Genomic DNA, 24,088 nt, shown 5'->3' on the forward strand with positions numbered 1-24,088 from the left:
TTCAAACCGCTAGTGACCAGGAATCGCTAGGAATCAAGGCTTTCAGATCTGGAGGCAAAGAAAAATGACCTGCCTGGGCTTATCTGCAGGTTTCCAAGTCACCATCCAGATATTCTCCCAGCCGAGGCCCCGAGTGCAGAGACCAAACGACGGTGCACCGAGATTAACCAGTCAACTCACCCTTTCCCACAGATGGGTTTTGACGAGCACCTGCACAGCCAGGCCTCCTGGGCGGCGGTCTGCATCCATCTGCTTCCTCTGCTGGAAGGATGAGGGACCCAGTGGGGATTCCTGGGCTGCAAGTGATCTGCTGTGATCATTCCAAAGTGCAGGTACCCTCCTCCCAATTGGTGATGCACAGTGGAGCACAACAGATGCTTCAGAGAGTATTTAAATTTAGAGCACCAGGCAGCCTATGTTTAAGAGGCTGCTGCCCGAGTTTCAGGACAGAGTGGTGTGGATGGAAAGAAGTGCTCCGATCCCAGCTCTGGGGCTAACTGGGTATCTCAAAAGCCAAACAGGTTGGTTCACTCCTATGTAAAGAATCTAGTAGACCAATGGCATGACAGCACCTTCCACCCAGGATGGATGTCATAAAGATCAAAATGGGATGGTCTCTAGAAAGCATGGCACTCAGCTGCTGGGCTAATCGGTACCACTGCCTACCTTCCTTTTGTCTTTGATGGAGGGGATGGGTTGAGATCTCCTAGTTGGAAAGCATTCAAGTGAGAGTCCAAAATTTCTTTGAGTATCTATGTGGCATGTTGATTTCTAGACCCCCACCAGGGACCACGTGGCAGGCCAACCTCCTGTGATGCTGGTGGAACGTGGCTCTTCTTCAGCTCATTCTAACAGAAGTTGGGGCCCAAATTCAAACAACCTGGTGAGATTTCTTCCCCCTCCCTGAGTGGGTGTGGTCAACTGGAAGAAAGGTGTGGGAAACCTGGGCTGCAAGAAAGAAATCATCAGATGTGAAGGGGGAAGAGAGACCTGGGTCCGAGATGCTGAAAAGTCCAGCAACGAGGACTGTTTGGAGGGTGTGACAGCAATGACGAAGCAGCAGGATAAACAAGTGGGAAGACCTAAGTTCTGGCTGTGGGGCCTCAGAGTCATGTCCAGCCTTTCTGGACCTCGATTTCCTTTCCTGAAGATGAGGGACCTCAGCAAGGTGACCCAGACTAAGCTTCCCCCTGGCTTTTGAGGATTCCAATGCTGATGGGGTGGGCCAAGCTCTAGGTGGAGACGCCCCAGGCCTGCTTTATCAAGAGACGAGAACCCCGGAGAACTCCTGACTCAGTGCCCCCATCAGAGCACCTCACTGCATGCACCTAGAGGACTCCTTGGCCAGACAGCATGGTAGGGAAGAGCTCGAGCATCTGAGAAAAAGAAGGACATCACAAGGGAAGCAAACCGAGGTTCCCCTCCACCCTCGAACGCTCTGAGCATAAACAAGGATGTTTACCTTTGGAACAGAAGACTCGGTACGTGTCCTTCAGGGGCTGAGCTGGTAGCAAAGGGCAGGGGGTGGGGGGGCAGCTAGGATATGGAACCAAGAGAAGTTCCAAGTTGCTTCAGACACTTAAGTTGGTGGTCATCCCGCAAACAGGAAAGACTTCATCTTACCATCCTTAATCCTACAAAGAAGAGTCAGCTCTGTGGGAAGAGAGATTATGGGATGTTTTCTAAACTTCCCTGCGAAGGGAGGAGCTCCCTGTCACTGGAAGCATTCAAGCAGAAGTAGGTCACTTTATGACCACTGTACACGGTGAGGGGACCAGTTCTGAGTGAAGGGTTGAACCCGTGTACCTCTAACTGACTCTAAAAGCCTGGTACACTTAGCTGTGGAGAAAGAGATGCAGGTTCCCTCATCTGAGGGCTGAATGAGGGTGCCATAGTGTGGTGGGGTCACAGTTCCTTGGACCCTTTTGGGGTCCGGACCGAGACTAATGTCTCAGTTCTAGCAAAGACCAGCTCTCTGACGTTGAGCAAATCACTCACCCTCTCAGTACCTCTCTCTCTTTTATAGATCAAAGATTATCCGCGCCTGAGCAGCCCAGCCAAAGCCCATTGCTGTCCAAGAGCTGGAAGAATTTGAAAAAGGGAAGTGAGGATGGCTGATTTTTAGAAATGGCCGAGACAGTGATGAGGGAAATGAAGGTCCCCCCCGTGAATCTGCAGGTGAGACTTTGCTTTATTCCTGTCGTGGAAAGGGCCTCCAATGTGCTATGTTCTATAGCCCCCCCCCCAAGGATGTTAGCAGGCCTTCCCTTTGGGGTCATCCCCTATTGAGAGTGGGGAGGAATTTCTCCATTATTCAGAAAAAAAATCACCCCCTGAGACTGACAAGTTCCCAGCAGGCCAAGACGCAGCTCCTTGCCTCCAAACTCTTCCTGAGACCAACATCAACATTCCCTTATTTACAAATCAAATGCAGTTAGAGACAATCTTTCTTAAAATACATTATATATATTCTTTAAAATGAGGAATGCCCTGTCGTTTTTCATTAGGAAAAGAAACCACGTCCACTTACCAATACCCATTCTCACCCAAGCATCCCGAACTGTAATTCTTACTCGTGTAGGTAGATGCTACACAAATCATCATCATCACACAAATGAGAGAGAATAAGATACTCTGTGGTTGCAACAGTTTTCCAGTTTCCCCAACACGTCCAGTTACACGGAAAATCGTTGGAACTAGAGGTGGTGAAATTAAAAATGTCTCTGATAAATTAATATTATTGGCTTTTGATTATTCCATTGCTAGTTTTGTTTTCTTGTGTTGATAACGCATACCAGTTTAACAAAGTGCATGCTTGTTTAAAAAATTTTTGAACTGGCAAGCTAAAATGATCCGTGTCGGCTTGCCCACCCACCCCCTAAAAAGAAGTTAATATAATTTAGAATCTAGCGTTTTAAAAATGTGGTCATGACGTATCTGGGATAAAGATTGCTTGTGGAACATGCATGATTTGGCAAGATGATAAATCAGACACCTCGTGGGTTTTGTTTGTTTTCCCGTTTTGTTTGGAAGCGGCCGAAAGCAGGCTATTAACAAAATTGTGTGACGGAAAAGAAGGATGAATACCTGATACTTTCCATTCTGTCACATCAGCAGCACACTGGTGTGTGCACTCATTCACACACACTCAGACCACACACATTCGGCCACCCACTGCTTGGGGAGGAAAAGAGAAAGGAGTTGGGTCAGAGACACCACTGTGGGTGGGCACTCGAGGCTCTCAGCCGCGTGTGCAACTTTGGGTCAGGTATCCTCTGGGCTCTGTCTCCTTGTCTGGGTCTCACACCTGTCCTGGGAAAGCCACCCCAGAGGTGGGGCGGGCTGGGGAGAAATGTAAGGCATACTTTGCTGGGAAGAAGGAAGAAATCCATGCTTCATGCTCAGATGCGAGTTTCACAGGAAGACGGGCCTTTCCTTTTTTCCCTTTGGCCTGCTCTGTCTCGCTGGGAAGGTGGGGAAGAAATGAAACCAAGAAAGAGGGAAGGAGAGAAAGAAAAAATGATGACGATAACCATAACAATAAAGGATATAACCATAATCAATAAATAAGACAAGGGGGGCCAATGCGACTTAACGTCAGCTATGACAAATGACTTGTTTGTGTTTCCCTCCCCAGACCCTAGATGGACTTCCGCCGTCTCATCAGCCTGTGGTTGTCGGTAAAGCTGTGTAACCCGGGAGAAACGGAGCTAATAGGGGACGGGAAGAGGCTGTTTTTTAATGTGCTTGGTGAGATCTCCTCGATCTTGTAAGAGATGGGGTGGAAGTACTGGGGGGCGAGCTTGGTGCTGAAGGAGTTCTGCTGCGCCGCCGAGCGGCCACCGTATTCCTGCGGGCGGTAGCAGGTGCAGGAGCACACGGACTGTAGGTCCGCCGCGTCCGCCTTGTACCGGGGCCGGCCCTGCCGCGCCTCCTCGGGGATGTGGATGGCCATGCTGTTGCGGTTGCCGGCGAGGGACGCCCGCTCCTCGGCGTCCCGCCGCTCGTCCTCGCTGTTCATGGTCAGGAACCTGAGGACCACCAGGTTGAGGAAGGCCCCTATGACCGTCAGCCCCACCAGGATATACATAAAGCTAAAGGCCACGTAGAGCGGCTTCCTCTGCAGGGCGCCCTTGGTCTGCAGGGCCACGTAGTCCCCAAAGCCAATGGTAGTCAACGTGATGAAGCAGTAGTAGTAGGCGTGGAAGAAGCTCCACTCCTCGCACTGGGAGAAGGCGGCCGCCCCGATGCACAGCGTCCCCATGCAGGAGAAGAAGCCCACGGTCACCATGTTCTCCATGGACACCTCCGTGTTGCGCATGCCACAGCACCTCTTGATGCGCTTCAGCAGGTAGCGCACGAACGTGTTCATCCGCTCGCCCAGGCTCTGGAACATGACCAGCGTCAGCGGGATGCCCAGCACCGCGTAGAACATGCAGAAGGCCTTGCCCGCGTCCGTGCCCGGAGCAGCGTGCCCGTAACCTGCGGGAGGAGGTGAGAGGACAGGGAGACGGAGTCAGCTGGGGTCTCCTGCGGTTCGGGGGGGGGGGTGTGGATGTGGGCGCGGCCGTGGGGATGGAGCTGGGGGCGGGGCCAGCGCCTGAGGGGTGGGGTGAAGAACAGGGAAGAATCAGTGAAGAAATAGCCTTTGAAGTTTCGGGGGGGGGATGTCTGGGGCATTTGGTCACAAGAGGAGCTTGGGGGTCATTGCACTGTTCTTCCAGTAACACGGTTTTCTCAAAGAAAAGCAGCATATTCACTCGTAACATTTTGCAGAAAACTCCAAAAGTAGCCAGCCCAAGGGAGAAAATTCAATATCCCAACATCCCAACATGGGTCAACATTAAGAGTGAAGAGTCAGAGAACGCTAACTGGGTTTTTTGGTGGTGGTTCTTGTTTTTGACTGCCATGATTCTATTCTTAGACACATGCGTGGTCCAAGGCCAGGTAGAGCAGACAGGTGGGCGGACAGCCAGGGAGGTGTGGATCCCGGCACCTCCCCCGCTGGGAGCTGCCCCGGGAGGTGGGGACACCACGGAAGGTAAGAGGGGTGCACAGGTGGGAGGGGATGATGGATTCCCTAGAGTCCTTTCTGCGTGTGCTGGGGAAGGGGAGAAAGAACCCCGGTTTCCACGTTCTCAACGGTGGTGCCAGGAAGCTCAGCATGGAGCAAATCGACTTGCCTTCTGCCCCAGGCTCCCCGTGCCCCCAGCTCAGGCATCGGGGACCCACCAGCCCACGGCCAGTCCGTGTGGACTCCTTGTCATACATCACCTCCTTCTACCCTCGTGACGACCCTAGAAAACAGGCGTGATGCATCTGACACCACTGGCAAGGAAACCGAGTCAGTTACTTAATAGCAGGGGAGCCTGGTTTCTTCAGAGTTGGTGGATGAAAACTCTGGGTTCCAATCCCCAAAATGAGACTTTTTTTTAAAAGCAGACGTCTTGAATTGAGAGAGGTCATTGCAGGGTGGAGCATAAACACCACGAGGGCAAAGATTTTTACCTGTTTTGTCCCCTGCTGTATCCTCACACCTAGAGAAACACCGAGCACATAAAATATCGCTTTAACAAAGGACAGAATAAATTTATGCCACTGTGTGAATGTGGCCTTGTCAGAATCGACGGAACGAGTAATCCTTAGCGACCTCATGTGTGTAAGCGCTTTTGAAACTCTTCACGCAGCTGCACAGACCATCACTTCGTTGATCCCCTGCATCGACTATGCAAGACCGAGCCTGTATTTCCTCACATTCAAATGAGGACAGTGGTGCTGCAAAGGTGAGTTACCTGCCGGTGTCACCTGGCTGGTCAGTGATCGTGTCAGAGCCAGGACAGGGTCTGCACAACATGGCAGAAGAAACCTAAGACTAGTTCAAGTTCCGGGACTAATCCTGCCCAGAAAAATACCAGGATCATGGGCGGTATTTGGACTGAGCACTTGGAGGAGGCGCGTGGCCTTCCAACGTCTCAAATCCTGCCCCGTCACAAAAGGCTTCCCTGGTGCTCCCCGAGCCACACGCTCATGGTCATTTAACCAGCCCCAGACAACCTCTCCCAATCTGTTACGTGGGAGGATGATAATTTTGAGGTGGGGATGTTGTGCAGGTCCGCTGAGGTCAGAGAGCAGCTGGCCTAGGACTCAGGAGAGACCTGCACCCCGCCCACTGCATCCCCCAGGAAGACAACTGACTGCCCTAGCCCGGGCCTCTCTCCCAGAGACTCATCACTGCCGTTCAGCCTGCCCGCCTTTCCCCTGGCATGAACTTGTGCCACGTCCTGCCTGCCCCGGGGGCCCCACTTTCACAGCAGAGATGACATCACACGTTTGTATCCTCTCTGGCCCTCAGTCCCACTGAGCCAGTGCACAGCCCTGACCCCTCAGCAACCCCATAGTCCTTACGAAAGAGGAGAAATGGCAGGTCAGTGTTGGAGTTGGGCCAGAAAGGACAGAACAGTGAAACAGCAAGAAGGAGAGAACAACAGGCATATCAATGGAAATGATCCAACCTGAAGAGACGAATAAAGATCAGAAATTAATAAATTTTAAAAACCTCAGAGACATGTAGGACAGTGTCACCAGGTGTCCTAGAAGAAAGAGAATGAGACCAAAAAAATTGCAGAAATAATAACCAAAATTAACCAAATTTGGTGGAAGACAAATTTACAGATTCAAGAAACTCGGTAAGCCTCAAGCAAGATAAATACAACGAAAACCACACGTCGGAATCAAGCAACGAAACACCACACGTCGGAGTCAAGCTGCTGAACACCAGAGAGGGAAGAGCTTGAAAGCACCAGAGAGAAACCGCGTATCACATACAGGAAAACAACTATTTGAACAGCACTTACTTCCAATCGTAAACAACAGGGGCCAGGAAACAGTGGATAACATCTTTAAAGAGCTTTTTAAAAAGACCGTAACCCAGAACTGTCTATCCAGGGAAAGTATTCTTTAAGAATGAAGGCAAAAATCAAAACTACAATGAGATATCATCTCACACCAGCCAGAATGGCCATCATCAAGAAATCTAGAAACAATAAATGCTGGAGAGGGTGTGGAGAAAAGGGAACCCTCTTGCACTGCTGGTGGGAATGTGAATTGGTACAGCCACTATGGAGAACAGTATGGAAGTTCCTTAAAAAACTACAAATAGGAGACTTCTGGGAAGATGGAGGAAGAGTAAGACGTGGAGATCACCTTCCTCCCCACAGATACAGCAGAAATACATCTACACGTGGAACAACTCCTACAGAACACCTACTGAACGCTGGCAGAAGACCTCAGACCTCCCAAAAGGCAAGAAACTCCCCAGGTACCTGCATAGGGCAAAAGAAAAAAGAATAAACAGAGACAAAAGGATAGGGACGGGACCTGCACCAGCGGGAGGGAGCTGTGAAGGAGGAAAGGTTTCCACACACTAGGAAGCCCCCTCGTGGACGGAGACTACGAGTGGCGGAGGGGGGAGCTTTGGGGCCACAGAGGAGAGCGCAGCCACAGGGGTGCGGAGGGCAAAGCGGGGAGATTCCTGCACAGAGGATCAGTGCCGACCGGCACTCACCAGTCCGAGAGGCTTGTCTGCTCCCCCGCCGGGGCGGGCGGGGCTGGGAGCTGAGGATCAGGCTTCAGTCGGAGGAGCGCAGGGAGAGGACTGGGGTTGGCGGCGTGAACACAGCCTGCAGGGGGTTAGTGCGCCACGGCTGGCCGGGAGGGAGTCCGGGGAAAAGTCTGGAGCTGCCGAAGAGGCAAGAGACTTTTTCTTTCCTCTCTGTTTCCTGGTGCGCGAGGAGAGGGGATTACGAGCACTGCTTAAAGGAGCTCCAGAGACAAGCGCGAGCCGCGGCTAACAGCGCGGACCCCAGAGACGCTAAGGCTGCTGCTGCCGCCACCAAGAAGCCTGTGTGTCACCACAGGTCACTATCCACACCCCCCTTCCAGAAGCCTGTGCAGCCCGCCACTGCCAGGGTCCCGGGATCCAGGGACAACTTCCCCGGGAGAACGCACGGCGCGCCGCACACTGGTGCAATGTCACGCCGGCCTCTGCCGCCGCAGGCCCGCCCCGCCCTCCGTGCCCCAGCCTGAGTACGCCAGAGCCCCCGAATCAGCGGCTCCTTTAAGCCCCTCCTGTCTGAGTGAAGAACAGACACCCTCCGGCAACCTACACACAGAGGCGGGGCCAAATCCAAAGCTGAGCCCCTGGGAGCTGTGAGAACAAAGAAGAGAAAGGGAAATCTCTCCCAGCAGCCTCAGGAGCAGCGGATTAAATCTCCACAATCAACTTGATGTACCTGCATCTGTGGAATACCTGAATAGACAATGAATCATCCCAAATTAAGGAGGTGGACTTTGAGACCGTGTGGATGAAAGGCTCTTGGTGCTGCAGCCAGGAGTCAGTGCTGTGCCTCTGAGGTGGGAGAGCCAACTTCAGGACACTAGTCCACAAGAGACCTCCCAGCTCCACATAATATCAAACAGCGAAAATCTCCCAGAGAGCTCCATCTCAACACCAGCACCCAGCTTCACTCAACGACCAGCAAGCTACAGTGCTGGACACCCTATGCCAAACAACTAGCCAGACAGGAACACAACCCCACCCATTAGCAGAGAGGCTGCCTAAAATCATAATAAGCCCACAGACACCCCAAAACACACCACCAGACGGGGACCTGCCCACCAGAAAGACAAGATCCAGCCTCATCCACCACAACACAGGCACCAGTTCCCTCCACCAGGAAGCCTACACAACCCACTGAACCAACCTTACCCACTGGGGGCAGACACCAAAAACAACGGGAACTACGAACCTGCAGCCTGCGAAAAGGAGACCCCAAACACAGTAAGATAAGCAAAATGAGAAGACAGAAAAACACACAGCAGATGAAGGAGCAAGATAAAAACCCACCAGACCTAACAAATGAAGAGGAAATAGGCAGTCTACCTGAAAAAGAATTCAGAATAATGATAGGAAAGATGATCCAAAATCTTGGAAATAGAATAGACAAAATGCAAGAAACATTTAACAAGGACCTAGAAGAACTACAGATGAAACAAGCAACGATGAACAACACAATAAATGAAATTAAAAATACTCTAGAAGGGATCAATAGCAGAATAACTGAGGCAGAAGAACGGATAAGTGACCTGGAAGATAAAATAGTGGAAATAACTACTACAAAGCAGAACAAAGAATGAAAAGAACTGAGGACAGTCTCAGAGACCTCTGGGACAACATTAAACGCACCAACATTCGAATTATAGGGGTTCCAGAAGAAGAGAAAAAGAAAGGGACTGAGAAAATATTTGAAGAGATTATAGTTGAAAACTTCCCTAATATGGGAAAGGAAATAATCAAGTCCAAGAAGCACAGAGAGTCCCATACAGGATAAATCCAAGGAGAAATACGCCAAGACACATATTAATCAAACTGTCAAAAATTAAATACAAAGAAAACATATTAAAAGCAGCAAGGGAGAAACAACAACTAACACACAAGGGAATCCCCATAAGGTTAACAGCTGATCTTTCAGCAGAAACTCTGAAAGCCAGAAGGGACTTAAAGTGATGAAGGAGAAAAACCTGCAACCAAGATTACTCTACCCAGCAAGGATCTCATTCAGATTTGATGGAGAAATTAAAACCTTTACAGACAAGCAAAAGCTGAGAGAGTTCACCACCAAACCACCTTTACAACAACTACTAAACGAACTTCTCTAGGCAAGAAACACAAGAGAAGGAAAAGACCTACAATAACAAACCCAAAACAATTAAGAAAATGGGAATAGGAACATACGTATCGATAATTACCTTAAATGTAAATGGACTAAATGCTCCCACCAAAAGACACAGATTGGCTGAATGGATACAAAAACAAGACGCATATATTTGCTGTCTACAAGAGACCCACTTCAGACCTAGAGACACATACAGACTGAAAGTGAGGGGATGGAAAAAGATATTTCATGCAAATGGAAACCAAAAGAAAGCTGGAGTAGCAATTCTCATATCAGACAAAATAGACTTTAAAATAAAGACTATTAAAAGAGACAAAGAAGGACACTACATAATGATCAAGGGATCGATCCAAGAAGAAGACATAACAATTGTAAATATTTATGCCCCCAACATAGGAGCACCTCAATACATAAGGCAAATACTAACAGCCATAAAAGGGGAAATCAACAGTAACACATTCATAGTAGGGGACTTTAACACCCCACTTTCACCAATGGACAGGTCATCCAAAATGAAAATAAATAAGGAGACACAAGCTTTAAATGATACATTAAACAAGATGGACTTAATTGATATTTATAGGACATTCCATCCAAAAACAACAGAATACACATTTTTCTCTAGTGCTCATGGAGCATTCTCCAGGATAGATCATATCTTGGGTCACAAATCAAGCCTTGGTAAATTTAAGAAAATTGAAATTGTATCAAGTATCTTTTCCGACCACAATGCTGAGACTAGATATCAATTACAGGAAAAGATCTGTAAAAAATACAAACACATGGAGGCTAAACAATACACTACTAAATAACGAAGTGATCACTGAAGAAATCAAAGAGAAAATAAAAAATACCTAGAAACAAATGACAATGGGGACACAATAACCCAAAATGTAAGGGATGCAGCAAAAGCAGTTCTAAGAGGGAGGTTTATGGCAATACAATCCCAGCTTAAGAAACAGGAAACATCTCGAATAAACAACCTAACCTTGCACCTAAAGCAATTAGAGAAAGAAGGACAAAACAACCCCAAAGTTAGCTGAAGGAAAGAAATCATAAAAATCATATCAGAAATAAATGAAAAAGAAATGAAGGAAACGATCGCAAAGATCAATAAAACTAAAAGCTGGTTCTTTGAGAAGATAAACAAAATTGATAAACCATTAGCCAGACTCATCAAGAAAAAAAGGGAGAAGACTCAAATCAATAGAATTAGAAATGAAAAAGGAGAAGTAACGACTGACACTGCAGAAATACAAAAGATCATGAGAGATTACTACAAGCAACTCTATGCCAATAAAATGGACAACCTGGAAGAAATGGACAAATTCTTAGAAAGGCACAACCTGCCAAGACTGAATCAGGAAGAAATAGAAAATATGAACAGACCAATCACAAGCACTGAAATTGAAACTGTGATTAAAAATCTTCCAACAAACAAAAGCCCAGGACCAGAAGGCTTCACAGGCGAATTCTATCAAACATTTAGAGAAGAGCTAAAACCTATCCTTCTCAAACTCTTCCAAAATATAGCAGAGGGAGGAACACTCCCAAACTCATTCTATGAGGCCACCATCACCCTGATACCAAAACCAGACAAGGATGTCACAAAGAAAGAAAACTACAGGCCAATATCACTGATGAACATAGATGCAAAAATCCGCAACAAAATACTAGCAAACAGAACCCAACAGCACATTAAACGGATCATACACCATGATCAAGTGGGGTTTATTCCAGGAACGCAAGGATTCCTCAATATACGCAAATCAATCAACGTGATACACCATATTAACAAATTGAAGGAGAAAAACCATATGATCATCTCAACTTTCGACAAAATTCAACACCCATTTATGATAAAAAACCCTGCAGAAAGTAGGCACAGAGGGAACTTTCCTCAACATAATAAAGGCCGTATATGACAAACCCACAGCCAACATTGTCTTCAATGGTGAAAAACTGAAAGCATTTCCACTAAGATCAGGAACAAGACAAGGTTGCCCACTCTCGCCACTCTTATTCAACATGGTTTTGGAAGTTTTAGCCACAGCAATCAGAGAACAAAAGGAAATAAAAGGAATCCAAATCGGAAAAGAAGAAGTAAAGCTGTCACTGTTTGCAGATGACATGATACTATACATAGAGAATCCTAAAGATGCCACCAGAAAACTACTAGAGCTAATCAATGAATTTGGTAAAGTAGCAGAATACAAAATTAATGCACAGAAATCTCTGGCATTCCTATACACTAATGATGAAAAATCTGAAAGTGAAATCAAGAAAACACTCCCATTTACCATTGCAACAAAAAAGAATAAAATATCTAGGAATAAACCTACCTAAGGAGACAAAAGACCTGTACGCAGAAAATTATAAGACACTGATGAAAGAAATTAAAGATGATACAAATAGATATACCATGTTCTGGGATCGGAAGAATCAACATTGTGAAAATGACTCTACTACCCAAAGCAATCTACAGATTCAATGCAATCCCTATCAAACTACCACTGGCATTTTTCACAGAACTAGAACAAAAAATTTCACAATTTGTCTGGAAACACAAAAGACCCCGAATAGCCAAAGCAATCTTGAGAACGAAAAACGGAGCTGGAGGAATCAGGCTCCCTGACTTCAGACTATACTACAAAGCCACAGTCATCAGGACGGTATGGTACTGGCACAGAAGCAGAAAGATAGATCAATGGAACAGGATAGAAAGCCCAGAGATAAACCCACGCACATACGGTCACCTTATCTTTGATAAAGGAGGCAGGAATGTACAGTGGAGAAAGGACAGCCTCTTCAATAAGTGGTGCTGGGAAAACTGGACAGCTACATGTAAAAGTATGAGATTAGATCACTCCCTAACACCATACACAAAAATAAGCTCAAAATGGATTAAAGACCTAAATGTAAGGCCAGAAACTATCAAACTCCTAGAGGAAAACATAGGCAGGACACTCTATGACATAAATCACAGCAAGATCCTTTTTGACCCACCTCCTAGAGAAATGGAAATAAAGACAAAAATAAACAAATGGGACCTAATGAAACTTCAAAGCTTTTGCACAGCAAAGGAAACCATATACAAAACGAAAAGACAACCCTCAGAATGGGAGAAAATATTTGCAAATGAAGCAACTGACAAAGGATTAATCTCCAAAATTTATAAGCAGCTCATGCAGCTTAATAACAAAAAAAAACCCAATCCAAAAATGGGCAGAAGACCTAAATAGACATTTCTCCAAAGAAGATATACAGACTGTCAACAAACACATGAAAGAATGCTCAACATCACTAATCATTAGAGAAATGCAAATCAAAACTACAATGAGATATCGTCTCACACGAGTCAGAATGGCCATCATCAAAAAATCTAGAAACAATAAATGCTGGAGAGGGTGTGGAGAAAAGGGAACCCTCTTGCACTGTTGGTGGGAAGGTAAATTGATACAGCCACTGTGGAGAACAGAATGGAGGTTCCTTAAAAAACTACAAATAGAACTACCATATGACCCAGCAATCCCACTACTGGGCATATACCCTGAGAAAACCATAATTCAAAAAGAGTCATGTACCAAAGTGCTCATTGCAGCCCTATTTACAATAGCCCGGAGATGGAAACAACCTCAGTGTCCATCATCAGATGAATGGATAAAGAAGATGTGGCACATATATACAACGGAATATTACTCAGCCATAAAAAGAAACAAAATTGAGCTATTTGTAATGAGGTGGATGGACCTAGAGTCTGTCATACAGAGTGAAGTAAGTCAGAAAGAGAAAGACAAATACCGTGTGCTAACACATATATATGGAATTTAAGGAAAAACAAATGTCATGAAGAACCTAGGGGTAAGACAGGAATAAAGGCGCAGACCTCCTAGAGAATGAACTTGAGGATATGGGGAGGGGGAAGGGTAAGCTGGGACGAAGTGAGAGAGTGGCATGGACATATAAACACTACCAAACGTAAAACAGATAGCTAGTGGGAAGCAGCCGCATAGCACAGGGAGATCAGCTCGGTGCTCTGTGACCACCTAGAGGGGTGGGATAGGGAGGGTGGGAGGGAGGGAGACGCAAGAGGGAAGAGATATGGGAACATATGTATATGTATAACTGATTCACTTTGTTATTAAGCAGAAACTAACACACCATGTAAAGCAATTATACTCCAATAAAGATGTGAAAAAAAAAAAAGAATGAAGGCAAAATCCACTTTCAGACTAAAACCTTGTTTCCTGCTGCTCTGCATAGCATGATTACTAAGGAAGTTCTTCTGCCTGGAGGGAAATGGCACCAGATGGAGACTTAGGTCTTCAGGAAAGAATGAAGTGCATCTTGGTAAACAAGTGGGTTTATATTTATACAAAGTGCAGGGGTGGGAATCCCGCGACATCGCCATATAGCTCACCTGTGTGGCTGATATAAAACCCAGATGGATGCTGGAAGACAGTAGATTGCTGGCAACTTAATAAGGCGGTAAATTAGCTAACGGTTCCGGATGGGATATATTTACTGGAGGAAACCAGCACAGCATTTGCTGGCTCAAACCCAGGTGCTCAGGCCCCCCTCCTGTAAAGTAAAAATGATCAGAAGTGGTGTCCCTTCACAGGGCCTGGATGGCAGGATGCCCGTGTATCCTGTCCCGGGGTTGTGTCAATTCTCCCGCGGCCCATCATACTACAGAAAGAACTCCATCATTTTGACATCCCACAGTATATCTCACTGATCTGTTACAGCAATGACATCCCTTAGCAAGACGCGTGCACAAGAGAGTGTGGGCCGGTAACACCCCCAAAGTTCAGGACCTTCCAAAGTTCAGGCCCTAGAATAAGTCTCCTAGGGCCCCAGTGGTCCAGGGCACAGGACCATTACCACTGCAGCGAGAAAGAAGCTGCCCGACCTGCAGAGCCTTTCAGGAAGACGGAGGCCTGACCGGGTGTCTTCAGTTTCCCCATCTAGATGCACCCATCTCCACCCTGCTCTCCACTGGGGAGGCTAAGTCTGCATAAGCCACCTCAAGGGGTTCTTGGCCCTCTGGTGTCCAGCTGAGTTCATCCAAGGCACAGTCCCAGCAGGAGGTCAGAGGAACGGAGGAAGAGGAGGACCTTGGTAATGAGCTACATCTGCCAGCAGGCTCACGCCACGGAGCAACTCTACAAGTGCTAGCAGCTACATCCCAGGCATGTTGACCGACAGCTCTCCACAGTTGCTCATCCCAGGCTACCACACCTTTCCTTGTTGCTTTTCCTCCAACCTACCCACCCTCCCACACTATAAATAGCCATTAATTAACTGTTCACGTTGAGAGTGCCACCTCCTGCCAAGACCCTGGCTGATACACCACGTGTATTCTCCACTGCATCTGCTTCCCAGGTCTCCTTATGATGCAACGCGGTGGGCACTGCATGCAAACGGGTCAACGCGTATCAAGTCTACGTATAGAATATTCATAAAGTATCGATGGAACACACAGACATAGCATGGATGCTTTATACAGATACACATGGTATATATACGCTTGGAACTTTGTGAAAGATGGATGTGTTGGGTAGAGTAACTGCACGTGGATGTGAAACGTGGGCAAAAGCCACATACCATATATGTATTAGACGAACACACAAAGCATCTACGGTCTACCCACCGCACACCCAGAGTCACACACTTTGTGCAGCATGTGCATGTGCACGGAAAGTGCACTCAAGACACAGGATGTGTGCACCACATGTGTGCACAGGCTGCAGGGATTGTACGTACCCATATCTCAGTAGCATCCATGATATCTACAGATAACAGATATACGCAGTGGAGAACATACAAAATACACATGTGCCAGACACACGAGAGAAGACAGCTTCTCCTTCCCAAGAGGAGAATGGAATTAATAGACAGAAATCTGTTGTATTTCTATAACAACGAAAGATCAGAAAGAGAAATTAAGGAAACAGCCCCATTGACCAGCACATCAAAGAGAATAAAATACCTAGGGATAAACCTACCTAAGGAGGCAAAAGACCTACTACACTCTGAAAACTATAAGATGCTGGTGAAAGAAACTGAAGACGACACAAACAGATGGAAAGATATACCATGTTCTTGGAATGGAAGACTCAATATTGTTAAAATGACTGTACTACCCAAGGCAATCTACAGATTCAGTGCAATCTCTGTTAAATTACCAATGGTATTTTTTAGAGAACTAGCACACAAAAAAATTTTAATTTGTATACAAACACAAAAGACCCCGAATAGCCAAAGCAATACTGAGAGAGAAAAATGGAGCTGGAGGAATCAGGTTTCCTGACTTCAGACTATACTACAAAGCTACAGTAATCAAAACAGTATGGTACTGACACAAAAACAGAAATATAGATCAATGGAACAGCATAGCAAGCCTGTTATAAAGAGGAGAACAAGCTACAAATCTTCAGTGCTCTCAGAGAACCTGTGTGACAACTCAGATCCTAGAAGACTGTGGGTGGTTTTTTTTTTTTTTTTTTATCTGTGAGTGAATGAAGGCAGCCTGGCCTTCCTGGGCTGGGAGCCGGATTTATGTATCTACTCGTATGTTATCCACTGAGACTCATCCAGAGCCTTGACTATGCACCATGACCTGTTTCTGGCACAGGGGATCCACGGGGGCTTTTCATCTTCCCCCGAGATCTCCAGAGGGGCACCAGCCAGCCAGTGCTCAGAGCCCCACCCAGTGCCTGGACAAGGGGACCTTAGGTGGAGGGCATGGGTGTCGCAATGCCACCGAGGACTCCCAGGCTGGTGCCTGTTCTCCTGGGTTGCCTCCCACCCCACCTGTGAGGACCAGTCCCTTGAGCTCAGAGCCACATCCCTGTCCAGGTTTTTCCCTTTAAGATCCTGGGCTCCCCCTACCCCCCATCTTCCCAGGCACTGGGAGCCAGTTTCTCCTCCACCGACAAAACCTCAGGAATCCCACCTAGGACCATACTGCTCATCCTTCCATCATCATAAACAATTCATCCTTTTGGCAAAGACACATCTAAAATTGATTTATACGGGGCTCAGGAGGTGTGCTTGGGGGTGCAGAAGATATGCTGAAACCTCTGGGCTGCTGCTCTGTGACCTCAGCAGAGTTATTCAGTTCCCTGGACAGATGTGAGAAATGAGGCTGGAAAGGGGAGATCAGACCAGCTCATGGCCACTCTGCAAGAGACAGGGTCATCCTTCCCCAGCCCCACAGGAGCCCAGCAGTGACCAACATGAGCATCACCCAGACCTCCACAAACTGGGGAACGTGAAGGCCACCAGCCACCAGATGCGAAGCTCCCTACACACAGGGGACACAGTGACTCACACTGTCCCTCTGCACCCAGCCCTGCCGCCCCCTTTCTGCTGACTCTTCCACGTGTGCAGAGCCAGAGACTCAGACTTGCTCGTGGCCCCGATGGGCTGCTCAGGTGGCCACAAGGGGCCAGGCCCCTGGGTGTGAGGCCAGCCATGGGGACCACTGACATGGATGGCGACTGCGGTGACAGCCTGAAAAGCCACCCCCAGTGTGCACAAACGGCAGCTGCGGCTCCAACACTGTGCTCCCTGGGCCAGGGTTCTCTTTGTCAGCAGGTGGCAGGGCCCAGGACCAGCCTCAGGGCAGAGGCAGGGGGACATATGGGCTTCTGCTTAGCGCCTGAGCCCAGGACCCTGGCTTCCCCACCAGAAGCGCTAAGGGCAGGGCAGGTGGACCTATGCAGTGAAGGAGTTTAGCAGAACAGAAAGGAAGACCGCAAGCCCAGCCCCACATCCCAGCCCGTGCACGTGCACCCACGCGCTAAGCCCAGGGGTAGGGATGGAGCGTTCTAAGAGCTGCAAGGCTGTTTGTTAAGAGGAATGCACAAAGTCAGCCTTGCAAAGGACCTCCACGTCGCCCAGCCAACCTCCCCACCCAGAAAGGGCTGCAGAGCCCAGCTCCACACCACAGGCCAGCATGGCCGTCCTAACCTACAAATCCCAAAAGGGGATAGAACTGTTCAAATAACAAGCCCCACCTTGAAAAGCTGATCTGGACTCCTAAGCACCCTAGAACGACACCTCGGTTTCCTCATCTGTGAAATGGGGCCAAGGACAGGGAGCATAGACAGAGATGCAATGGGAACTGACCTCTTATCAGGTCACCAAGTCCCTGCTATGGACTAAATGTTTGTCCCCCACAAATTCATATGTTGAAGCCCTACCCCCCCAGTGAGATGACATTTGGAGGTCATCCCTCCCTCCTTCCCTCCCTTCCACTGCCTTCTTGCCAGACTCTGAGCTCCCAGGAGGGCAGAGCCCACCCCTGGCTCACCCCTGTGGACCCCAGAGCCCAGCACGGAACAGGCACTCAGAATTCAGAGGGCAGCCTCACCATGCATACGACCTCCGTCTTCCAGGCCTGCCTTGAAGTCCTAGCCCATCCCCAAGCCCAGCACGGCTGAGGGCAGCTTTGCCCAACACACTGCATCATCTGGCCCGATTTTCATGGCCCCTTTACTATACTTAGTGGGTCTCTTTGATCTGTCTTGGGAGAGGCTTTGCGGAAGAGAGGCCTGCATCTCTGGACTGCAGCTGGCTAACAAATAAAACAAATGAATAGGCTCTGTCTTCCCGGAGGGGAATGAGGCAGGGAAGGAGGGTAATAAAACTAATCATTTCTATTGGGTTGGGGGCTCCCCAAAGAGCCAGCTGCAGCTACAAGGCAGCGCTCCCTGTGCTCCCCCAGCTCCTACTAGATTTCCCAGAAGCTGACAACCGCCAGGTCCGAGAAGTTCCCAGGCCCAGCTCCTGCCCTGGGCAGCATTTCATTAAGGTGTCATGGGTGTCCAGCGGGCTGTCCTCACCGTGAGAAGTAAATCAGGCGACTGGGTAGTGTGGGTCGTAGACCAGCCTCACTCCTGACACTCTGGGACTGTCCATGGCTCCTTCCTTTTCCCTGGGAATCTAGGCCTATGAATAGTTGGCCGTAAAAGCCCTTTCCAGACTCCCACAGCACTTCACAGTTTGCAAAGCTTCTCCCACTGTGGAGCGCCCCTCCCTGAAGCCTGCCCTGATCCCTGCGCCAGAAACAACCAACCCAGCTTTGAATTCGCCTCCAGGACACTTCAGCGGGCGGACAAGGTTGGCCCCGGCATCAGGACAACCTGGGTTGGAGCCCTGACTCCGCCCCTTAGGGACCATGGGTGCCCAGGCCTCCTCACTCTCTTCAGTCAAGTTCACAGTGATCCCACCCTCCCAGGGATCCTCTGCTGCTCACTGCGCAGAAGCAGCTATCAAGGCCAGGTGCCAGTGGTCACGGGCATCTCTTCCAGCCCAGAGGCCGCCCGGCCCAGGCAAGGAGATGGCCACCCCGGCCTTTGGGCATCAGGAATTTGCTGCTGGACGACAATGAAATATTTATAAAGGACACGCAAGGATTTTGTGCCTGTAGGAATTAAAATAGGCACAAATTCCATGAGAGAATGACTCAAGGTGGCTTTGTGGAGAGAGGTGCCGGAGAAGGGGGCTGCCCTCGGCCCCCCGTGCCTTCTGGCTGGCTCCGCCACTTCAGCCTGCAACAAGCATCCCACTCATCCGCCCTCCAACCGTGCTGGCCCGGCTCCGACCCCCGCATGGGCTCTGCATGATTTTAAGACCCAGGTGTCTGCAGACACCAAAAGGGAAAATGATTCATGGGCCCCGTGGGGCATGGGGAGTGGGGGTGAGGGTGGGCAGGAAGGGTCCTCCAGCGGTTCCTGGATGGAAATCAGTAAGTCCCAAGGACTACATCTGGCTCCATCTCCTACTCTACCAACCATGACCTTGGGAAAGCCACCTAGACTCTAAGCCTTTACTCTCTTCTGTAGAGGGGAGTGAGGAACGAGGAGTCCCTTCCAGTTAGTTCCACGGCACTCTACAGTCTGCAAAGCTTTTCTGCATTCATTCTTTCATCTGAAAGGGCCACCCCTTGTGGCAGCCCCAGGTCAAGCCACCCTTCTCACATTATAACCGAACCTGAATTTCTCCCGGGTCCCACCACGGGGGCTTGGGCTAATGTGCAGGACTGCCGTTCAGCCCCCAAGAGGGGATGATGCTTCCTGTGGGCTCCGATTGGGTCTCCAGCCAAGCCCTGAACCAATGAGCCTTTTGTTCTTTCCTGCCAGACTTGAAGGGGCCAGGGTGTGATGTCCGGAGCCTCTGAAGTCATTTCACCACCATGAGGATGAGCCCAACCATGCAGGAGACTATCCTGAGAAACGGGGGCTATTGTTCCATCCCCAGGTCCGAGCCCAGTCTCCAGTCAGCCCTTCTCAGGCACTCCCGTCTGTGTCCCAGTAATCTGGCTTCAGCCAGTGCTCTGATTGCAGTGGCTTAACACAACATGTCCTACACCTCAGCACGGCTACAAATAATGAAGAGCAGTTTGGGAAGGATAACAGCACTTTGCAGTTCACACCCCTGCACCTCACACGGTTTCTCTTACGGCCACTAGGTCTGTCTGAGGGGAAGTGGGCAGGTGAGGCCAACCAGGCCTGCGGGCAGCCGGCGGCCAACTGGAGACCCACGTCCCCGAAAGAGCAGCTGCTCCCCGAGCCCAGCGACCGGGGCTGCAGGCCAGGGCGACCCAATGTCCTGCTTTTTAAAGAGAAGCTGGAAACACCGGATATTGAAAATGTGGGATCTAACTGGTATCTAATGAAACATTTTAAAACGTGGCACAGGCCAAACACAGTAAGAGAAAACTGACCATCTGTTTGTCCAACGGAGAAGTCACGATGCTCAAGGACTGGAGGGGAGGGAGGACAGGACAGAAGGGACTTGAGGAGAGAGAGGGCGGGGGCAGCAGAGGGGGCAGTGAGAGGGCAGCCAGGCCCGTGGCTCCCCACCCCCGAGCCCCATCTCACCCCCCCCATTCACCTTCCCCCATCACAGTGAGGTCCCTGCTGCAAGTCATCTGTTTGTTCCATTTCACAGACGCACAAATAAAGGCCACAGACGCGCCTGCCCCGCTCAGAGCACCAAGCAGAGCCACGGCCAGGTGAGCGTGACCATCTTGGGCACCATCCCCAAGGGGACTCAGCCCACAGGACCATGACCCCATCTCACAGATGAGAACCCTGAGGCTTTCTGTCCAGGGCCGGGGCTTCCAAGGCCTGAGCCCCGGCCCCTCTCAGAGGCGCCTGGAGGCCTGGTGAGTTGCTCAGTCACCAGTTTGGCACTGTGATCCCTGGAAGAAAACCTGGCAGATTTGGTGTTTTATTTAGTGACAGAGCAATTCCCTCATTAATTTCCCAAAACGTTCCCTTGTGGTTTCGCTTCATTGTTTCGATATGTCTTAAGAGGGAAAGAAGACCTAAAAATACAGTTTTAAAAATATGCAAGCTCACGAGGCGCAGGTTTCTAACAACAGCTCCTGACAGGTCTTTCTCTTCTGTCTGGAGGGAGGCCTCCTGTGAGGACGCCCTGGGGAGAGCCCGGTGAGCCCCTTCCTGGGAGGGCTGGGAAGGCCGGGGTGCGGGGTGTCGGGTGAGGCCGGGGCCTGCTCGGCCTCAGGGACCTTCCCACTCATATCAACCTGGCGCCACTCCCCCCGCTTGTGCTAAATGGACACGGCATCTCTCGCCTGGTCTGTGCTATCACTCAGGAGCACCTGGCAGACGAGACGGTGGGGGCTCCTAGAAACCCTGGTCCAGACTGCAGGTGGGCCTCTTCCCAGCTCTGGGCTGCACCTCCCTGGGCCCTGTTTCCTTTGTGCTATGAGGATCCAGTCACATGTCGTTATCCCTATCTTAACGGAGGAGGAAACTGAGCCTGGGCAGCCCCGTGTGCTTCTCCTTTGGTCCCACAAAGACCTCGGGAGGCTGGCATCAGGAGACCCCTCAGATGGAGGCAGAGCTGCATCCCAGGGGTCCCTGAGGGTGCTGAGAATGACGCCCACCGCAGACGGTGGTGACCACCCAGAAGTCAGCGGGTAAGTAAAAGGCAAGACTTTACAGTTTGCTCAAGAATGTTCTCTACTCTTAGCGCTGACCAAAGCAACAAAACATACTTCCTTTAAAAACTCCTTTTAGCAACTCTACTCCTAGTTATATAGCCGAAAGAATTTTAAATAGGTATTCAAATACTCATACACGCATGTTCATAGCAGCGCTATTCACAACAGCCAAAAGGTGGCGACGGCCCAAATGTCCATCAGTGGATGAATGGATTAGCAAAATGTGGTGTGGGACCTAATTAAACTCAAAAGCTTTTGCACAGCAAAGGAAAATATAAACAAAATGAAAAGACAACCTACGGAATGGGAGAAACCATTTGCAAATTATTCAACCAACAAGGGATTAATTGCCAAAATACACAAACAGCTCATACGGCTCAATATCAAAAAAAAGAACCCAATCAAAACATGGGCAGAAGATCTAAATAGACATGTCTCCAAAGAAGACATACAGATGGCCAACAGGCACATGAAAAGATGCTCAACGTCGCTAATTATCAGAGAAATGCAAATCAAAATTACAATGAAGTATCACCTCACGCTGGTCAAAATGGCCATCATCAAAAAGTCTACAAATTATAAATTCTGGAGAGGGTGTGGAGAGAAGGCAGCCCTCTTGCACTGTTGGTGGGAATGTAAATTGGTGCAACCACTATGGAAAACAGTATGGAGGTTCCTTAGAAAACTAAAAATAGAACTACCATACGACCCAGCAATCCCACTCCTGGGGGAAACTGTCATTCAAAAAGATACATGCACCCTTACGTTCATTGCAGCACTATTTACAATAGCCAAGACATGGAAGCAACCTAAATGTCCATTGACAGAGGAATGGATAAAGAAGATGTGGTATATTGATGCAATGGAATATTACTCAGCCATAAAAAGAATGAAATAATACCATTTGCAGCAACACTGATGGACCTAAAGGTGATCATACTAAGTGAAGTAATTTAGACAAAGACAAATATCATGATATCACTTATACACAGAATCTAAAACAATGATAAAAATGAACCTGTTTACAAAACAGAAATAGACTCACAGACACCGAAAACAAATTTATGGTTACCAAAGGGGGAAGGGGTGTCAGGGGAGGGATAAATTAAGAATTTGGGATTAAAATATACACACTACTATATATAAAATAGATTACCAACAAGGACCTACTGTATAGCGCAGGGAACTATATTCAGTATCTTGTAATAACCTATAATGGAAAAGAATCTAAAAAAGAATATATATATGCATATATATACCTCTATATAAAATCTGAATCACTTTGCTGTACACCCGAAACTAACACAACATTGTAAATCAACTATACTTCAATAAAAATTAAAAAAAAATAACATAAATGAACGAACCAAATGAAAACAAGCACACAGATACTGAGAACCAGGGTAGTGGTTACCAGGGTGATGGAGGTCAGGGGAGGGCGAAATGGGTAAAGGGGGTCCACAGTGTGGGGAGAGATGGAAACTAAACTTTCAGGGGTGAGCATGCTGTGCTGTGTCCAGAAGTAGAACTATAACACTGTACACATGAAACATATAATGCTATAAACCAATTAAAAACAACTAAATAATTTTAAAAAAAGAAAAGCTGGTGCATGTATACAATGGAACGTTACTCCCATAAAAGAGAAGGAAACCTTGCCATTTGTGACAACATAAATAGACATTACGCTAAGTAAAATGAGTCTGAGAAAGACAAATACTGTATTATCTCATTTATATATAGAATCATAAAAAAAATCAAGCTCATAGAGAAAAGATTGACAGCTGCTGGAGGCGGGACTCGGGGACGGTGGGCAAAATGGGTGCAGGGGGTCAAAGGAGCAAACTTCCAGGTGTAAAATAAATAAGTCCTGGGGACATATGTACAGCACAGCGACGGTAGTTCATAACACTCTATTGCATACTTGAAAGTTGCTAAGAGAACAGATCTTAAAAGTTCTCACCACAAGAAAAAAAACTAACTGTGTGTGGTAATGGATGTTAACCAGATGTACTGTGGTGATCATTTCACAATACAAACAAAAATAAAATCGTTATGTCATACATCTGAAACTACTATGTTTTAGTTCAATTAAATCTCAATAATTTTTTTTTTTTTTTTTTTTTTTTTTTTTTTGCGGTACGCGGGCCTCTCACCGTTGTGGCCTCTCCCGTTGCGGACCACAGGCTCCGGACGCGCAGGCTCAGCGGCCATGGCTCACGGGGCCCAGCCGCTCCGCGGCACGTGGGATCTTCCAGGACCGGGGCACGAACCCGTGTCCCCCGCATTGGCAGGCAGACTCTCAACCACTGCGCCACCAGGGAAGCCCAAAAAATGCTTTTAAAAGGAAGGAATCTCTGACACATATTAC

The 24,088-nt window shown here is 48.3% G+C and overlaps 1 protein-coding gene across 1 annotated transcript in view; it reads right to left on the minus strand.

Moving 5' to 3' along the window:
- Window positions 1-3,640: 3,640 nt before the first annotated feature.
- Window positions 3,641-24,088, minus strand: part of KCNK9 (potassium two pore domain channel subfamily K member 9) — a 92,028-nt gene continuing 71,580 nt past the window's right edge. Inside the window, exon 2 of the mRNA XM_060128253.1 lies at window positions 3,641-4,482. Within this exon, the coding sequence (XP_059984236.1) occupies window positions 3,641-4,482 (842 nt within the window). The remainder of the gene's footprint in view (window positions 4,483-24,088) is intronic.

The sequence above is a fragment of the Lagenorhynchus albirostris genome, chromosome 17 (genome assembly GCF_949774975.1).
Source record: "Lagenorhynchus albirostris chromosome 17, mLagAlb1.1, whole genome shotgun sequence".
NCBI classification, from domain to species: Eukaryota; Metazoa; Chordata; class Mammalia; order Artiodactyla; family Delphinidae; genus Lagenorhynchus; species Lagenorhynchus albirostris.